The 20,376-nt window shown below is 43.2% G+C and overlaps 1 protein-coding gene across 1 annotated transcript; it reads left to right on the top strand.

The window, feature by feature from the left end:
* The first annotated feature begins 7,841 nt into the window (after window positions 1-7,841).
* LOC113534737 (extracellular calcium-sensing receptor-like) lies at window positions 7,842-11,203 on the top strand. The gene is made up of 6 exons (XM_026927691.2): window positions 7,842-8,056; window positions 8,192-8,483; window positions 8,680-9,471; window positions 9,626-9,853; window positions 9,969-10,092; window positions 10,302-11,203. Exons 1-6 carry the CDS (start codon window positions 7,842-7,844, stop codon window positions 11,201-11,203), a joined length of 2,553 nt encoding a protein of 850 aa, XP_026783492.2.
* The last annotated feature ends 9,173 nt before the right edge of the window (window positions 11,204-20,376 follow it).

Here is a 20,376-nt window from a genome sequence, read left to right as displayed (position 1 = left end):
TGTGATACTGTATCTGCCAAAAGGGGTGTTACTAAGTATTGACTTAGTAGGGTGTAAAAACTTTTGCACATGCCACAATTAGTATTTTATTTTTTAGGTTAATCAAATGTAAAGTAATTCTCCATTAAAATTTGCAGAAAAATATTTGTTATTTAAATAATGTACTGCAGAGATTCTGTTTACATCTGTTCATTTGAAATCAACAAAATATGTAACTTTTATATACATTTGGGATCATAAGTTTACATACGCCTTGCAGAATCTGCAAAATGTTAATAATTAAAAAAGGGGGATCATAAAAATTGAATTTTGTTTTTTATTTAGTATAAGCTATTTCACATAACAGATGTATTCATATAGACCACAAGACAAAATAATAACTGAATTTACACAAATTAACTAGTTCAAAAGTTTACATACGCCTGATTCTTCATACTGTGTGTTGTTATCTGAATAACCAATGACTGTTTTTATATTTTGTGATAGTTGGGCATGAGTTCCTTGTTTGTCCTGAGCAGTTAAACTGCCCACTGTTCTTCAGAAAAATCCTCCAGGTCCTGAATATTATTTGGTTTTCCAGCATTGTCTGCATATTTAACCCCTTTTTCAACAGTGGCTATATGATGTTGAGATCCATCTTTTCACACTGAGGGCAACTGAGGGACTCATACATAACTATTACAAAAGGTGCAAACATTCACTGATACTCAAGAAGGCAACATAATACATTAAGGGGGGTGTAAAATTTTGAACAGGATGATCAGTGTAAATTGTTATTATTTTGTCTTCTTGGAAACATGTAAAAATCTTATGTAGCTTCTGAAGGGCAACACTAGTTATTACTATTGCCCACCCCTGGAGCCAGACCTGGGTGTCCACAGGTGGTTACAGGTGAGCACCATGTGACCCTCATGGTAATATGGAGCCATCTTGTGGGCTCACCAGCTGCAAGATGAAGAGTGGGGGTCAGATAAAATGCAAACTGGACAGTCTTCGATGGAGTAGGCGATTGCAATAGACACTCGCCTCATGCATATGGCCTGAATTAGTGTGTAAGATGGAGAGATATGGACTAGATATAGTTAACTTTACATACACAAACAGTACAGGCTCTGGGATCAAATTTCTCAATAAGGGTGGTCTTTCTCCTACTCTGGCATTCCTACAGGATATAGCCCCCAGGTGAGTGTGGGATACTCACCAGTCCCAGGATCCTAGTGAACAAGAGGGTTACCTCTATGAGATTATGAAGGAAAACTGTTGTTTGTGCATATGTAGTAGTTCAGAGAATCCAGCCTACTTAGAGAAAATGGGAAGAACGGCCTCCTGGGTCTGAACCCAAGTGGTGAAATATTATTAAACTTTTCATGGAGTGGCCATGAAAAAATCTTTGGGTGGCTTCCAAAATGTTCTGGCAAACTGCACTGCAGGAGGGGGCACAGCCCCACAGTGTGTAATTCTACTGGGGATAGTGTTGAGTGATGAAAGAATCTAGCAGTGCTAGAAATCTATGGTGTTTTGGAGTTTTCATAGATGAAAAGCTGCCTATGTGGATCAGATTCAAATGGAGATGCTGAAAGCATTGAGCAAGTGCAAACTACATCGTTATCCTCATCTATGGCTTTGAGTTTTGGATAGTGACTGAAAAATAAGGTACAGGCAGTGGAAATAAGGTTCCTACAAAGTGCTGCTGGGCATACTCTGCATGATAGTTTGAACTGATTGACAATCTAAAAGGTTGTCATCTGGGAGGATGACTGACCTACAGGACAAATCATTGTTATGATCACCCATGACAGACTAACAATAAGACAGACATTGAAAGTAGACTCTAGACTCTGTGGAGGTGGTAAGATCTGCAAAAATGACAGGGGTCTAAAGAAACATCAATCGAACGTGGGGTGTTCACGTCCCAGTAGTAATGTGCAATGCACAGGGCAACCTTGTGAGACATATTAGAGGCCAGGCCTAAACATAGTACCCAGAATCTCCATGCACATGATGAAAAGGGCAGTGATGGCAACATCTCTGATGTAGCAGGGGAGGTAAGGAACCAGCAAGAGAGGGTTGGCATTCAAAGAAAGAGTGAGCAAGAATCAGTGAGTGTGGACCAGGTGCTGGAGTTTACCTTGGCAGGAGATGAAGGGACAAAGATGAGAGCAATGTCAAAAATCATTTAGAACATGGGGGTAGATCTTTTTGAGAAAGCAGAAAGGAAACCCAAAGAGAACAGATTTGAAGGAGATTGGAAACCTACAGGGTGACCTGCACAGACTGAGAAAGGCCTTCCTTCAAGAAAGTGAAAAAGAAAAAGCAGCTCTAGAAGAGATCTGCAAATTGTAACATTGTGGAAGGCAGACTGCCACCACAGGGACAAAAGGAGGAAGGCAAAAGTGAGAGCTAGTTTCACCAAAACCCCCTTTAATTGCTTATTAAAACTCCTCAGATACAAATGATTAGAAGAAGTGAATGGAACAAAGGATGAGGTTGAAGATTACCTTAGTGAAGTACACAGTGACCCAAGGTAAGAAGAAGTGCTTGCATTGGAAACATATTAAACTTGATGAAAGATCCACCACATTTGATGAGGAAGAGCCCAGGTGGAAAGACTTAAACAATGTCAGGAAAGCCAGGAGAAGATTGGCCCCAGGACCCAGTGAAATTTCATACAGGGTGTAAGTGTTGCAAACATCTGAAATGTTGTATCTTGGTGTATCCTCCAGAGACCTGGCTATGTACAAAGGGTTGCTTTATCCCTAAGGGAGAGGACTCTAAACACATCAAGCAGTTTTGAACCATCTCGCTGCTAATTGCAGAGAGGAAAATCTTCTTTGGAATCCTGGAAAAGAGGCTGACCAACTTCCTACTACCCAACAGTTATACTGACACCTTAGTCCAAAAAACTCCCAGGATTGCCTGATTGTATTGAACACACCAGTGTAATCACCAAGATCACTGAAAATGCAAAGCAGAACAAAGGTGACCTGGCAGTCGTATGGCTGGACTACAGCAATGCATTTGGTATGATTCCCCACAAGCTGGTGGAGACCACGAGGAAAGCCTATATGTGGCAGTGGGGGTGTGGTCGAGCATCAGCTGTGGACAGAGAGGAGGCAGGTTGAACTGACAGGTAATGCATGATGATCGTCACCTGTGTCTTATTACCAGCAGTCTACTTATTTGTGTCTGTTTGTGCTATCAGGTTGACCCGTAATCTGTGAGCAAGAAAAGGAAACAGAGTGTGCTTGTCAGAACTTGTGAGACACACACATACATACATTTTAGTAGCTTATCCAGGGCTCCTTTGCCTGGTTTAAGATGTGTTTCAATTTCAATTTAGCAAATTTACCACAAAGTGACAGAGACTGGAAATAGGAAATGTCACTGGGTACACAATCTTGGTGATTCTGTTTTCAGCAGCAATAAATCTCTTGGTCAGTTCAGTTGAGAAACCAAGGTGGGGACCTGTACTTGCAAGTGGTACTCAGAAGGCTCCGATCAGGGCTTTTATGAATTACCTGACAATGACCACAAGGTCAGTCTCAGAAGGCGGGTGGATCTTGGAACATCTGGTAGAAATCACCAAAGAGGCTTGAATGAAGTTTAAACCATCAAAATCCAGAAGTCTAGTAGAGGGTCTGGATTCAGGACCAGGTTTGATTCAAAATCAGCATGGGGTCCTTCTCAGGCTCCTGAGGCTACTGCTTGTCTATGAAATGCCCCTTTCCATGAAACAGCACGGAAGCTGCACTCAATGGGAAAAGATGCAGGAGCAGTCTCTGAACTTGCAGGAGGTGTGGAAAATGAAAAAGCACTGATTTAAATTCCTACTTTGTTCTGTATGATCTACCAACACCAAAAGTCTCCATAGGTGGGGACTGTCAAAGAGTCCTGGCTGCACATTTTGTGGGAGACCAGCCAGCCTTGACCACATTCTCTCTTCCTGCCAAACAAGCCAGAGAGATGGAAGGTTCAGTGGTGGCATGACACAGTGCTGGCCCAACTGTGTGTTGAGTTGGCAAGCACGGAATATGAACAAACAAAAACATCAAGTAAATGGACCATGCTTTGTCCATTTTTACAACCAGGCAAAAGGGCACTTAAAGAGCCAGGATACACAGGAGTCTTGCCCATGATAGGAGACTGGAAAATGTGGGTGGTGGAGGGGGTGGAAGGCCTGGAATCTCCCAATTGAGGTTGGCTGCAGGGGTTTTCCAGTGCAATCACACTGGAGAGCCTTAGGAGTATTAGGCATAAAAAGGTCAGACGAAGTTGGTAGTGGACATCAGTAAGCAGGCAGAAGGTGATGACCCCATCATATTTTTGATAGAGAGCCTTGGAGTAGACGTACAAATTGAAATGAGTCTGTAAAGGTGGTTTGGGCACTTTACAAGGATGTCCCCAGTTAAGCTCCTGCTATAATTGTATAAGGCACCCCCCCCCCCTCCCCCCCCATTTAATGTAGATCTGGTGACAGACCTAGGACTTGCTGGATAGTTTCTCACAGTTGGCTTGGGAACATCCGTGGATCCCCCAGGAGAAGCTGGAATATGTAGTTGGGGATATACAAGTCTGGGATGACCTTCTCAGTCAACTGTGACCACAAACCCCAACAAGAAAAGCAAAAGAAAATATAGCTGCAAGTGGATGATCATCGTCCAAGCACCTTCAGCAAATACCAATTCAATGAAGGTGGCCATGTTCTTGAAAAAACCCAATGGTAATTAAAATCCAGTTACAGATCAACACAACCATGCACAAAACTTAACTGAGCCATTAAGCACAACCAGTAACATCCATACCCCAAACACATTTCCTCAAGTTTCATGTGAATCCATACAACCACTCCTCAGTTGCAGCTGCTTTAGTAAATCAAGCTCCAATCTACTGATTGGCATGTGGAGGCCATGTTGTTTGCAAATCTCAGCATATTTTTAATAATTTTCGAGGATTCGAGTCTGTTGAGTAATTTGACACCAATTTTGTGAACATAGGCAAAAAAATCCTAGTTTGCAAAAAAATTATTTAGCATATTATGCAAATTATCATAAATTTGAGTGGGTGTGACTAAATTGTCCTAAAGGTAAATTTTTGTGTTCAGTCAAAGAATTAGGAAGAAAAAGGAACTAGAACATTGGTTTGGAAACTGCAAAGCTTCTGAATGGAAACAACTGAACAGGATAGTGAAGACAACAGGAAAGATCATCAGTGCCCCCCCTCTCCTCTTTGCAGGTGATCTACAACCAGCGCTGTGCCTGCAAAGCCTCCAGCATTATTAAAGACCCCTCTCGCCCCTCCCACTGTCTCTTTCTCCTCCTGCCATCTGAAGAAAAATTCAGGAACATCTATACCACCATGTCTTTAAATAGCTTCTTCCCTCAGGCTGTGAAGATCATGAACACACTGTGACCCTGACAAGCACTCCCACTCCTTTACCCAACCCTAACATCTTAATCTTAAAATCCAAGGACTAGGTCACAAAAATAGGTTTTACATATTATGCAAATTAGCTCAAAATCTAACTGGGTGAAGCAAAATGATTCTTTGGACATTTTGTTTGGCAGGACTTGCAGTTTGAGTTATGAACCAAAATTGGTTCATATCTCATATCCTTGTGCTATTGTGCCACCAGCAGGCCTATGTGGGTCCCTTTGTCAGCCACATTTGAAAATATGGTGTTTCTATGCCTTATGGTCTTTGCTGTCCATTTTACCTTAGAATATTATTATTATTATTATTAATAATAATAATAATAATAATAATAATAATCACAATAATAATGAAATTATGAAAGCCTATTGAAATGTATAAGCTATTAATATTTTATAGGGCCTCGGGGCCTCTTATTTAATGACACTGTTTAATGAAATTCTGAATTTAGGATCATGTTATCAGCACTTACAAGAATTACAACTAAAAGAAATAAGCTCACTATCATTTCTCATTTTCCAAGATCAATCTTACCTTTCAGACATTTAGTTTCATTTTGCCAGCAGCATTTTTCTAGCCATATTTGTAATTATTTGCACATGTGAGTCAATTCAGACTGTGATTTGTGACTTGTTCAGACTGGTATTGGATATCATGCACATTTTAAAAATGTAGCAGATATTGGCAGTAAATCAGAAATGAGGTATGCTACAGGTACCACTATGCTACAGTCACATACCCTGCAAGATAGATTCTGGACCTGTCTTCCCTCATCTGTCTGTATGCTAACCCTTTGTACTTGCAGAAAGATTCTGGTATAGTGCTTACTTTAGCATCCTTTTCAACTACAGTTATTTTGTGATTAAATTATTTATCATCTACAAAAAACTGCTTTTTGGAGTATCTGTGTTCTTAGGCTATTGTAATAGCATATAGCTAGAACCTGAATACCTGACAACACTGAAATTAATTTACATTTATTAAGTGTTTGCAGCATAATAAATGCACTCATTAGAGTAACATTATTAAAAGCACCTACTTCTGAGTCATATTATTTCAGTCACTGGAGAGCTTTCCTGTAGCCAATGCAGCTGAATGTTTTAAATAGGCCTTAAATGTAAATGTAAGTTTGTAAACCAATTTTAGCATTTAGCAATAATGAAATGTCTAAAAAATGTCTAAAATTAATATCTACTTTTTGTCAAAAGACTGTTAAATTTAACACTACTATACAATCACATAGCTAATACTAATGGTAATTGAATAATTTATAGAAACAGTTAGACTTGATCTTTTCATTGTTTGCAAATTGCATAGTCTGGCAAGCTATGTATGTATGCCATTTAGATGTTTACAAAACAGTTTGCATAGGAACCTAGAATTAGAAAGTATTACATGTGGCAATTGACAAGTACTAAACAAGTTGTGTAGTAAAATATGAAATGCATATTGTGATAACTTGTGTGAGTACAATACAGTCCACAGCACTTCATGTTTCTCATACCACCATCTAATTTCTCAGAATGTTATGGCCATGTCGCATTCTTGTTGTTTTATTTGTTTTTTTTGCTTGTTTGTTTGCTTTTTTCAAGAAAGGTGTGGAATACATTGAAGAAATTTGGGAGATTAATTGTTTTTGCAACTACAAGGACTTTGTAAACTGTATACTATAAATTCTCCCTGTAAATTAATTCAAACGTCCCACAGTCAGAAGTCACTACCCAGTTATCCTGCTCAACAGGACTGAACATATACAAAACTGCAAGTTGTCATTAATTATGCCAATCACATCATGGAAAATGTCTGAGCATTTAGCTGCCTTCTCCAAATGTGTGCATCATTAAACAAGTCATTCGAATAAACATTCTAATAAATAAGTTACCTACCTACACTGTAATAATATCCTAATCAAACCCTGTCATCTTTATGTTAAAAAATGAGTAGTTTTTATTTAAATGGAGAACTGTGTTACTTCCAAATTTGTAAGTAAGTAAGTAAGTAAGCAAGCAAGTTTATTGTCATTCTAATTCAACACAAGGCTGAGGATTGAACAAAATAAAAATGAGTCAGGGTGCCATAATAATAATAATAATAATAATAATAATAATAATAATAACATGAGGCAGGAAAATGACATGGTACATAATAATAAAAACTACACAATAGGCTGCCACTACATCCAGTGGGTAATCACAGGCTAAACAAAACAAAAGATTGAGGCCTACATATTTCAGATTATTGCTGCTTATATTTGCAAGTCCCACCTCCTTTTTTCCACCAGTGTAATATTACCATAGAGAATTTCCCATTCTATCTGTATAAATACTACTAAATCATTTCTAATCAGCTAGATGAGACACCAGGCCTGGCAAATATTAACGTTTACCACTGTTCTGTAGCTGGACAGATAGATGGAGCCCATCTTTACTCTTTTACATATGGTAATGGCCATCATCAATTTTTCTAAAGGTAATGGGACTACTTGTATACTGCAAGGAGAGCCTGCATATCCACAGTTATGGAAGGATGGTGATATCATTGTTGGAGGGATTTTTCCCTTCCATAGTAATTGGGAAATCACAGACTTGTCTTATTTGGTCATGCCACAACCAATGAAGTGCATTAGGTAAGAAATTTAGCATATCCAACATTGAATAATCATACTTAACTGCATCAATCACGATTTTTGTTTTTTAGACAGCAATGACAATTTTTTTTGTAAATAATGCAACTGTATTTTTCTGTGATTGTTATAAATTAGTCTTGATTTCAGAGCCTTTCAGTATTCACAGTCCTTGATCTTTGCAATAGAAGAGATTAACAACAGTACCACTTTACTGCCTGGAATCTCACTGGGTTACAAGATATTTGATACCTGCAGTTCATCAACAATGGGAGCACGAGTCGCAATGACACTTGTTAATGGAAATGAGAACTCAGTCTTGAATGAGATCTGCACAAAGCCAGCCCAGGTGCAAGCCATAATCGGCGAGACTTACTCTTCTGTGTCCATGGCTATTGCACAGAGTATTGGACCTTTCAGCATTCCCTTAGTAAGAATTTACCACAATTTTTGCAGTTTTTTAAAGGTATGCAATGTTGAAAAAGGAAATGTGAAGCTGGAATTTTATCCTGTAATTTACTTTAATTTTCTTGTGCCATATTATAATTGGCTGTTATGAGCATGTACAAAAAAAAATCATGATTACACACAATGCCTGAGATTTACATTTGTAAATCTAATTTTAGATCAGTCATTATTCCACCTGTGAATGTCTCAGTGACAAGAGGAAATATCCCTCATTCCTGCGCACTATTCCTAGTGATTATTACCAGAGCAGAGCACTTGCAGAGATGGTCAAGCACTTTGGCTGGACCTGGGTGGGAGCAATGAGGAGAGATGATGACTATGGTAACAGTGGGATGGCTGCATTTACTGAAGCTGCAGAACAGTTGGGCATCTGCTTAGAATATTCCCTTCCATTTTTTAGAACCTATTCACAAGAAAAAGTGCAAAGAATTGTTGAGCAAATTAAAAGCTCTACTTCTCGGGTAATTATTGGATTCCTTGACAACTGGGACTTGGAGAGTTTGCTGCCAGTATTTCTTGAGCACAACATCACTGGATTCCAGTGGGTTGGAACTGAAGCCTGGATCTTTGATTCAGAACTGGCCACAATGGATAAACACCATATACTGCAGGGAGCTATAGGGCTAGCTATCCCCAAATCAAAGGTGACAGGTCTGCAGGACTTCATTTTAGATATACATCCACTGAAATCTGTAGGCAGTGCCATTTTTACTGAATTCTGGGAGGCTTTGTTTAGTTGTACATTTGCAGTGCACAATGATTCAGAGGACATACCAGCTTGCACTGGTAACGAGAAGCTGTCTGAGGTGGAAAACACATTTACTGATATGACCCTGATGCCAATATTCAATAATGTGTATAAAGGAGTATATGCAATTGCTCATACCTTACATGAACATCTTGGCTGCAAGCAAACATGTCCTACAAATAAACAGCCTGATCCTTTCACAGTAAGTTAATAGTACTGCAAATATACTATTTTAACACTTAAGATAATCCAAATAACCATCCAAAATGCTTTAATATAGAATGTACCATCCCTTACTGTGTACTCCCTTATCACATTTTAATGTGCCTTATTTCCATTTTGTTTTATTTTTTCAGTTTCTACAACACCTTAAAAGAGTGCATTTCAAAACTAAAGAGGGTGAAGATGTTTTTTTTGACAAAAATGGTGACCCTGCAGCAAAGTATGAGATAATAAACTGGCATTTGAATAAAGAGAATCAGCATGAGTTTGTCACTGTTGGACATTATGACTCATCTCTAACTGGTCATGATCATTTATTTGTAAATGTGACCACAATTATGTGGGCACAAAATACAAATCAGGTGAGTATTAGGGAGAAATTATGCTTTCTCAATAAAATTATCCCAAATATTTGAAGATACTGAAAGATTGCAGTTAAATAATCAATTTAAGTTATTAAATGTTTCTTGACTATAGGTGCCAATATCTGTGTGCAGTGAGAGCTGTCCTCCTGGAACAAGGAAGGCTGTACAGAAAGGAAAGCCCATCTGCTGTTTTGACTGCATACCATGTGCTGAAGGAGAGATCAGTAATATGACAGGTACTAAAACTTATTCCTACAATCACTTCTTATTCTATAAGCGATATGATAAATTAACTGTCCAGGGTTTTTTTTTCCGTAGGGTATATATGGTTCTTGTAACACCAACAATTTTCTTCTTCAATCTCATTTGTACTATTATTATTTTACTATGTGCAGTATCTAACATGTCTTTTCTACTGTTTATTTCCTCTCTTAATTTGTGCCAGATTCAATTGAATGTCAACAATGCTATCAAGATTACTGGTCAAATCCTAAGAGAGATGAATGTGTGAAGAAGGAAATTGAATATTTGTCCTACAAAGAAACTATGGGAATTTTGCTAACAGCTGTTTCTATTATTGGTGCATTTATGACAATGGTAATAGCAATCATATTCTTTAGACATAAAAATACCCCAATTGTCAAAGCCAACAACTCTGAGCTGAGCTTTCTGCTGCTCTTCTCTCTGACGCTGTGTTTCCTTTGTTCACTTACTTTCATTGGTCAGCCATCTGAGTGGTCCTGTATGCTGCGGCACACAGCGTTTGGGATCACCTTCGTCATCTGCATCTCCTGTGTTCTAGGAAAAACATTAGTGGTGTTAATGGCCTTCAGGGCTACACTTCCAGGGAGTAATGTCATGAAATGGTTTGGGCCTCCACAGCAGAGACTCAGTGTTCTTTTTTTCACTCTTATACAAGTCCTTATTTGTGTGCTTTGGTTGACAATATGCCCTCCTTTCCCCTTTAAAAACCTAAAGAGCTACAAGGAAAAAATCATTCTAGAATGTCATTTGGGCTCAAACCTAGGTTTTTGGGCTGTGCTGAGTTATATAGGTTTTTTGGCTCTTTTATGTTTTCTTTTGGCTTTTCTGGCTCGGAAGTTGCCTGATAATTTTAATGAAGCCAAATTTATAACATTTAGTATGCTAATCTTCTGTGCAGTTTGGATCACTTTTATTCCAGCTTATGTTAGCTCTCCTGGAAAATTCACTGTAGCTGTGGAGATATTTGCCATTTTAGCATCAAGTTTTGGCTTATTATTCTGTATCTTTCTTCCAAAGTGTTACATAATAATACTAAAACCTGAGAAGAATACTAAAAAGCAACTTATGGGCAAAGTTATGTGAACTAGTCACCTTTTTTGTTTTAGTATGCCCTTTTATCCTTATAACCTGTTATACAAAGCTCAGCATATTTTTTTCTTCTGTGAGACAAATTATGTAAGATGATTTTGAATTAAGTGTACTTTGCCAATTTAAGTGTTAATACAAAGTGTAAATACAAATTTGCTAAGACGATAATATTATGACAGAGAATCAGCTGAAGAATGTTTGCTTAATTTTACAAATCTAATGACAAGGAATCATGTTATAGCACAGCAGGTTCCATCATTGCTAAGAGATGGCATAAACAAAAATGAAAAAGAAACTTCTTTAAAGAAAAACAACACTTTTTTCCCCTGTTGTCACACCTGTATGTTACAAACATCATTGACATCACCGACCGTTGGATGCCCTGACGCGACAGACAAAATGGGTCAATCCATTAATTCTGGGGAGCTGATCACAACTTGATAATGTTCACTGTGTTTGTACCCTCAAAATTTTTATGGTAGAAAGTCTTTGGCTGTTATGTAACACAGGCTGTATTGTCTCTCACATCACATCTCATAGTGTACATATTTAAATGTGAGGCAGTGAAGCACTCACTGAAGTGTTATGCCTAGCATCACTTTAACATGCTCTTTTTAAACCCAAAACAAACTCAGATTCACATACACTAAGTTTATTTTGTCAAGGTAATAAACTTTATTTGATTGTATGCAGTGGTAACACATGCTTATAATTATCTGACAGTTCATTGCAAACAATTTGGACAATATATTTACTTTCTTTTAATGAGAAAGCTAAATGAAGCTCTGGGCTCCAATGAATGACATAAGATAGATCAGCACAAAGATGTGCTTTTACAGTGTGGGAACAAATAAGCCCTGAAAAGATCATGTCTAAGGTCAACCACCAACTTTTTTTTTTTTCAAATCACTCTATTTATTTATTATTGAACCAGAATTATATTGAAAACAGAAATGATAAAAATACAAGCAATACTGTTTAAAAACTTTTTTAATCATTTTCACTGGAGTTACTTTTTATTGCTGTCAGAAGTAAGTGTTGTCATATCAACAAGTGTAATTATGCAAGTAAAAGTTTTTTTTATTAAAAAGATAGGCAACCAATTCCAAATCAGGATGCAAAGAACAAAGCAGAGCATCAGGTGACGAGCAAACAGACTGCAAGGGGCAAATAAACAGAATCATGAAATCAGAACAAGACCGTGAACTACATTATTATGAGCAATAAACAAAAGCTAAGTACATCAAGCAATAAACATTGAGAGATCCTTCACAGTGAGTGTGAGTTTGGTGTCTGCTTATATAGGTTGAGAGTGTGATTGAATCCAGCTGATCAGTAATCAAGAGAATGTGAATGTGACAATGATTGTGTAAGTAGGGAAGTGTAGTCAATGGCAGCCATATAGGCCACAGTATTCTGGGAATTGATGTTTGGCACCAGTTCTGGTGTTCTACCACCTCAATACACTGTTCTGTGGCTTTATCATCAGTTACAGACATGGGATAAGTATGGTTAGTAGTGTGTTCTGGGACTTGGAGTATGTCACCAATTCCGGTATTGAGCTGTCACAGAGAGCCTTGGTATTACCTTGATTTTTGCATTATTTTCTAAAGTACCAAATTAATTAATTAATTAAGGTATGGTTAAGTATTCATTAATTCATTCATTTTCAGAAATCACTTTATATTGGTTGTGGGAAGGAGTAGTAGTTTACCTGTGTGTCTTTGGGACTTTGGCCTTTAGAAACCTTCAGAGGAACCAGACTCAAAAGGGAACTCATCCCCTTCTGGGTGACACCAGATAGTGCATATTTTTTACTTTTTTTCATTTATCTCATTTGGTTGAAGCTTTTATCCAAAGTGACTTAGAGTTGAGACAGAATACAACTGAGCAGGTGAGGGTTAAGGGCCTTACTCAAGGGCCCAACAGTGGCAGCTTGACAATGCAGGGATTTGAACTCATAACCTTCTGATCAGTAGGCCAATGCCCTAACCTTAGCTACCACTGCCCACATCAATTCATTACTCTTCCACAGCTGTATACTATAAGGTCAAACAATACTGAGTTTGTTGAAAGGATCCCCAGGATAAGCTAAAATAAAATAAGAAAAAATAAGAAATCTTTATCATTATGCTTGTTTACAATGAAATTTGGTGTGACTCAAAATAAAATTGTGTATATATATATATATATATATATATATATATATATATATATATATATACTAAATCCTGACTGAAAGATTTCATGACTGTTATTCCTAGTCATACTAAGTATCAGCCTAACTTCTGTGCACCAAATTTTTTTAGGATCTTAGAGATAAAGGAGAGGTTTTATATTGGCCTACAGTTGACAAGGATCAAGGTCAGATTTTTAATCAAGGGTTTGATAACTGCTACTGTAATGGATTTAGGTACATAGTGATAAGGGAGGAATTGATTATTTTTAATAGAAGTGTTTGAGGAAATGTGAAGGCAAGCTGATGATTTTGAGAGGAAAATAGTGAAATTAGTTTGGTTGAAATTAAGTAAAATTTTTAAATTGCACTACCTACTGATGTGATCTCTGTGGTCATATTATCTATCTCAATTTTTTGGCTAATATTCTAAACTTTGCTCCTACATACCATTGGTAATTGTGCTTCTATGGTGGTCTTTCTATACCTATTGTGACGGCAGGCCTGCAGTCCACATGCATCAAAGCCAGTGTGCTCCTCACATGACTGCCACCCAGATGTTGAAAGGACAGCTACATTTCAGCACCCCGCTTGTTGTGGAAAACATGGAACAACATGGCTGCAAGGCGGGACGACAGAAGCACACATGACTGGCGGCCAATGATTGCAGCGGTGGCTCTCCACTCTCCTGCCGAAGCCAGAAGAGTATAAAAAGGTGCAGAAGGCACAGAGAGGTGAGCATGTTTAACCCTCTGGGGTCTGAGGGTGTTTTGGGAGCCTGGACAAATTTTGAAATGCCCTGACATTTGTGCTTTTTTCAGTTGCTTTTGAACATATTAATGGCTAAAGTCTGATAACACTGTAATCAGCACAAACTGGGCTACAATAATATGTGAGCAGCTTATACATGATTGTGTTTTTGAGAAAACAGCGTTTATGCGTGGTTAGTGAAAAACGTCTCCAGGTTACGTATGTAACCATGGTTCCCCGAGGGAACGAGACGCTGCGTCACGAAACGCTATGGGAACGCTCCCGCGTGACCGCGCTCTGAATCACGTGTCTAATCCGTCCAATGGATGGGCGAGACGTAGCGACCCGGAAGCATAAAAGCCCGAGCGGCGAGCCCCGCGTTAGCTTACTGGAAAATGAAGCAAGCGCCGCAGGGACGCCGGAAGTGTGGCACCGAGACGCAGCGTCTCGTTCCCTCGGGGAACCATGGTTACATACGTAACCTGGAGACGTTCCCCTTCAGGAACTCGAGCTGCGTCACGAAACGCTATGGGAACGAGTATACCCACACCGCCAGACTTACAAGTCCCTGCCTCCAGGAGGAGGCAAGCCTAAGGCACAAGGACAGAGGAGCCGGGAGTGGCTCGGGTATCTAGGTCATAAAACCTGGCAAAGGTCAGGGGCGTGGACCATCCCGCCGCGTTGCAGATGTCCTGTAAGGACACACCTGCCAGAAAGGCCTTAGAGGCCGCCACCGCTCGGGTAGAGTGAGCCTTGACCCCCAGGGGACTGGGGAGACCAGAGGACTCGAAAGCCAGAGAAATGGATTCTACAATCCACCGGCTGAGGGTCTGCTTAGAAGCAGGAAAACCCCTCTTAGGGGGACCAAAGCAAACAAGCAACTGGTCCGCCTTTCTCCACAGGGCAGTTCTGTGGACGTACGCGTCCAGTGCTCGCACTGGACACGTACAATTGAGCTTCCGATGGTCGGGCTCCCTAAAGGGAGGAGGACAGAAAGCCTGCAGCACGACCGGCCGTGGTGCCGAGGAGGGGACTTTCGGTACGTACCCCGCTCGGGGGTACAAGAATGCTTTGGCCAAACCAGGCGCAAAGTCTAAATAGGAAGGGGCCACCGAGAGGGCCTGAAGATCCCCCACTCTCCTAAGAGAGGAAATTGCCAAGAGAAAGGCAGTTTTCAACGTCAGAAGACGGTCCGAAATCTCCTCTATGGGCTCGAAAGGGGGTTTGCAGAGAGCCTCTAAAACCACGGCCAGGTCCCACGAGGGGACCCGAGATGGCCCCCCGCCTGTGAGAGGAGATCCCTCCTGATCGGAATCTCCCATGGGGAGCCGTCTAGGAGGGAAATCAGGTCCGAGAACCATACTCGGCCCGGCCAGAACGGGGCTACTAACAGTAGACGAATTCCGTCCCGACGCACTCTCTCCAGAACTCCCGGGAGCAGAGCGACCGGAGGAAAGGCATACAGATGCAGCCTCGGCCACGGCTGTACCATGGCATCCAGTCCAAGAGGAGCTGGATGAATCAGAGAGAACCAAAGGGGACAGTGCGACGTCTCCTGCGTCGCAAACAGATCCACCTGGGCTCTGCTGAACATACGCCATATGAGCTCCACCACCTCGGGGTGGAGTCTCCATTCCCCGGGCACCGGCCCCTGCCTCGACAGGGCGTCCGCTCCCACGTTGAGATGACCAGGGATGTAGGCCGCTCTCAATGAGAGGAGGTTCCCTTGGGACCACACAAGGATCTGGAGCGCCAGCCTGTAAAGGGGGCGCGAACGCAGACCTCCCTGGCGGTTGATGTAAGAGACCACCGTCGTGTTGTCGGTGCGCACCAACACGTGGCGGCCTCTTAGGTCTGGGAGAAAGTGTTTCAGAGCCAGAAACACGGCCAGCATCTCCAGGCGGTTGATGTGCCAAGTGAGATGGCGGCCGCTCCACAGACCACGGGCAGGATGGCCACTCATGACCGCTCCCCATCCGGTGAGGGACGCATCCGTCGCTAGCACTACGCGGCGACCAGGAGCTCCCAGGACCGGGCCCTGAGACAAGAACCCAGGTTCTCTCCACACAGCTAAGGCACGGCGGCATCGTCGTGTGACCTTGATCATGCGGAGCGGGTTTCCTCTGTTTCGGAAAAACCCCCTGGTCTTGAGCCACCACTGTAGGGGTCTCATGTGCAGCAGGCCAAACGGTATCACGTTGGATGCAGCTGCCAATAGGCCCAGCAGTCTCTGAAACTGCTTTACAGTGAGTGACCGGCCTACTTTCACTCTCGCGACCGCTGTGAGGACCGACTCGATCCGAGCAGGAGACAAACGTGCCTGCATCGCGGTCGAATCCCACACGATGCCTAGATAAGCGGTTCTCTGAGCTGGAGAAAGCACGCTTTTCTCGGCGTTTAGTCTTAACCCCAGTTCCTTCATATGGGCGAGAACGGCATCTCGATGCCGAGCCGCCATCTGCTCTGAATGAGCTAAAATCAACCAGTCGTCGATATAGTTCAGTATGCGGATGCCCCGTAGTCGCATAGGAGCCAGGGCAGCATCCACGCACTTCGTGAAGGTGCGGGGTGAGAGTGCTAGGCCGAAGGGAAGAACCCGATACTGGTAAGCTTCGCCCCCGAAAGCGAACCTCAGGAACTTCCTGTGCGGGGGAAGGATGGAGATGTGGAAATACGCATCTTTTAGGTCGATCGTGACGAACCAGTCCTCGGACCTGATCTGAGACACGACCTGAGTGACCGTAAGCATCCTGAACTTCAGTCGAGCGACTGAGAGGTTCAATTGCCGCAAGTCCAAAATGGGACGCAGCCCTCCCCCCTTCTTGGGAACAATGAAGTACCGGCTGTAGAACCCTGACTTCCTGTCGTGAGGAGGGACCACCTCGATGGCCTCCTTCCTCAGGAGAGTACGTACTTCCTGCTCCAATACCAGAGCCTGCTCGGGACCCACCACAGTGGGAAGAACCCCAGAAAAACGAGGTGGAGGCGAGCCGAACTGAATTCGGTAGCCTCTTTCTACAGTACGCAGGACCCAATGAGACACATTCGGCAGAAGTTTCCACGCTGCCAGAAAGCTCACTAAGGGAATCAGCCTCTCGAGACTGACCTCTGGTGTAATAGAAGCGGTTAGCTGGGTGCCCTGAGGCGGCGAACCGACATGGGGGAAATGAGCTAACCGCTGCGAAGGCCTCAGGAGAGGCCGCGAGCCTCCCAGACCCGCTACGTTGCCGGGCGAGAACTGGGAGAGGCGCTCGCCGGAGACCGCTGCGCCCTGAAGCACCATAGGTGGCAGGGTTGGCAGATCGACCTCCTGAGGGCACTGGGGGGACCCGGGCACCGTAAGATGAGGTGTACGCCGCGTCGCCCCAGAGGGGCCCGCCCTCGGAAGCCCTGGGCCAAAACCATCAGGGCTTCTTAGCCGCGGCCCTTCTGGACATGAGGACGGTCCTCAGATCCGCCTTAGCGCCCGAAGGGCCGGGCCCAGAGCGTCGTCGCGACTCCTGCTCCCGCCTCGGGGGAGCACGGGAGGCGACGCTCTGCTTTTGGGCCTCCCTGTAGGAGGGGGCCGTACACGGAGGGGGCTGCCCCCGCCTGGCAGCCCCACGAGCTAGAGAGCGACGGGGGAGGAACCGCTGAAACGCCGCCGCCTGAGCACGGGCCTGCTGGTATCTCTCGACGAAGGAGTCTACCGCGTCGCCAAACAGGCCCGAGGGAGTAAGCGGGGCGTCCATGAGCACGACCCTGTCCTTCTCTTTCATATCGGACAGGGTCAGCCAGAGATGCCTCTCCGCCGCCACCAGGACTGCCATAGACCGACCGATAGCACGGGCGATCTCCTTGGTGGCGCAGAGGGACAGATCAGCGGCCCGCCTGAGCTCAGCTACCTGCTCAGACGTACCCTCCCCCTGCTCATCCAGCTCTTTAAGCAGGTCAGCCTGGTACGCCTGTAACACCGCCATGGTGTGCAGACACGCACCGGCCTGACCTGCTGCCGTGTACGCCTTGCCTACCAGCGCTGAGGTGGTCCACAGCGGCTTGGTAGGCAACGCCGGAGCCTTCAGGGACGATGCAGCAGCAGGGGACAGATAGCTGGCTAGCGTCTGTTCAACCCTGGGCATCGCCCTGTAGCCGGAGTAGTCCAGCCCCGCCACATTAGCATAATGGGAAGACGTGGGGCTGAACAACCGGGCCGAAAATGGCCTATTCCAGGACCTCGACACCTCAGTGTGGAGGTCCGGAAAAAAGGGCAGGCTCCGGGGCGGAGGTGGCGGCCTACTGCGCAAAAAACTCTCCTCCAGTCTAGAGCCCTGAGGCTCAGGCCGTGACTCAGCGGGCCAGTCAATGCTAAGCTTAGCGACTGCCCATGCAACCACCTCGAGCAGCTCCCCGTATTGAGGAGACTGCGGCTCAGGGTCGACGCTCTCCACATCGACCTCCTCGGAGGACGATAGGTGGAGCGCCGAGTCCGCTCCCCGGGGGGAAGAAACCGCAGAGCGTGCTTCCGAGCCCAGGGAGGGGACAGAGGACCTGGAGGGTGAGGAAGGAGAAAGGGACGGGCCCGTCTCCATTCCCTCCGCCAGGTCCATCTGCGAGCCCCACGAGCGCAACCGCCGCTCTGCCTCGGCAGAAGCGGGGCCGGCACCGCGAGGCACGCTAGTGAGGGCTCCCTCCTCAAAGAGAGCCCAGCGGGAGCGGAGCGTGCGCAGCGGTAAACGCTCGCAATGTGCGCAGCCGGCTCCCTCGAGAGCCGACTGAACATGCTCCGCTCCCAAACAGGCAACGCACAGACTGTGTGTATCCCCGCCCATAATAAATCGCGGACAGGGAGGAACACACGGCCTGAAGCGCTGCCCGCTCTCGCCCTTCGTCTTATCCTTGGCTTTAGGCATGCCAACGATAAAACACCAAAAGACAAAAATAGACAGACAATAAACACAGAGCGCTTGCTGAAAACAGGAAGCTAACGCGGGGCTCGCCGCTCGGGCTTTTATGCTTCCGGGTCGGTACGTCACCCCGCCCGTGACGTCTCGCCCATCCATTGGACGGATTAGACACGTGATTCAGAGCGCGGTCACGCGGGAGCGTTCCCATAGCGTTTCGTGACGCAGCTCGAGTTCCTGAAGGGGAACTAACATTCTCTATGTGTTTTATGGCCACTGAAATAAGGCCATAAAACACATAGAGAACATTGGTTCACAAGACTTTCGAGAACTGGATCTTGTAGCCTAGAGTTTTTGCATCAAGTTGATGATAATCATCTTGTTCACTCATTCACAGAAAACAATATACTGATTTAAATTTTCTAAGACACCTTTTGTTTCGAAAGGGCATATGCAAGAGGGCGTGAATGATCATGCATAATAATGTGATTGACACCTGAGAAGACAAAGACCCGCATAATGAGCTGCATAATGAGCCTGTCAGTCAGGAATGTGGCTGAGAGGGAAGTGCTATGAAAAAGAATGTGAGGACAAAAGAAATTTGTATATATATATATATATATTTTTTTTTTGTTTGTAGTTTATTTAGAATATAGTAAAAGCCCATATGTCAACATCAGTCTCTGTGTTCCATGACAGAGTGGGCTGCTTATCTGCTTTGGCTCTCTTTGCCACAGGTTCTTTTGCACTGTTTTTCTCATGTCTGAAATAAAAAAGTAAGCATTAAGTAAACAAATAAACTACATTATTAACATTATTGTGATGTTCACTGATACTAGTACTAATTTATAGAAAAAAGAACACAATTACCACATAGCACACATTTTACCATACAGTAAATAAATCAAATTAACATCTGTAACATCTGTTAATTAGTGAATGCACACTTGCTCTATAAGATTCTGAATGGAGTTGACCAATGCCTGCGTCCACTTCCTGTGCGAGATGCAGGTGAAGGCGAGAGTGGTGTATTCACAGTCCTAAAAGAATGTTGTAAACAACTGTTAGCATTTATTTTTCACAGTACCTTGGCATATGCATACTTGATGAGAAAACAGAATGCCAATAACAAAGAAACTATATTCTAACACTATCAACCACAAATAATATTACCATATAGATAATCTTATATATATATATATATATATATATATATATATATATATATATATATATATATATATATATATATATAAGGGTTAGCAACATTTTAAATGATGAAGGTAATAATAAAGGGCTTACTCGTCAGGAATGATATCCTCTGCTGGGTCCACTCGCTCTTCAAAATGCAAACGCTCGTC

This window comes from Pangasianodon hypophthalmus, chromosome 6, assembly GCF_027358585.1.
Source record: "Pangasianodon hypophthalmus isolate fPanHyp1 chromosome 6, fPanHyp1.pri, whole genome shotgun sequence".
Taxonomy (NCBI): domain Eukaryota; kingdom Metazoa; phylum Chordata; class Actinopteri; order Siluriformes; family Pangasiidae; genus Pangasianodon; species Pangasianodon hypophthalmus.
The sequence above is the reverse complement of the archived record's forward strand: the minus strand, read 5'-3'. Positions and strand labels throughout refer to the sequence as shown.

Excerpts from the sequence above, each read along its gene's own strand:
- LOC113534737 (XM_026927691.2), top strand. The coding sequence starts at position 7,842 with ATGGAGCCCATCTTTACTCTTTTACATATGGTAATGGCCATCATCAAT. Across the intron at positions 8,057-8,191 it reads CAACCAATGAAGTGCATTAG|TCTTGATTTCAGAGCCTTTC; the intron begins GTAAGAAATTTA and ends GTTATAAATTAG. Across the intron at positions 8,484-8,679 it reads GACCTTTCAGCATTCCCTTA|ATCAGTCATTATTCCACCTG; the intron begins GTAAGAATTTAC and ends ATCTAATTTTAG.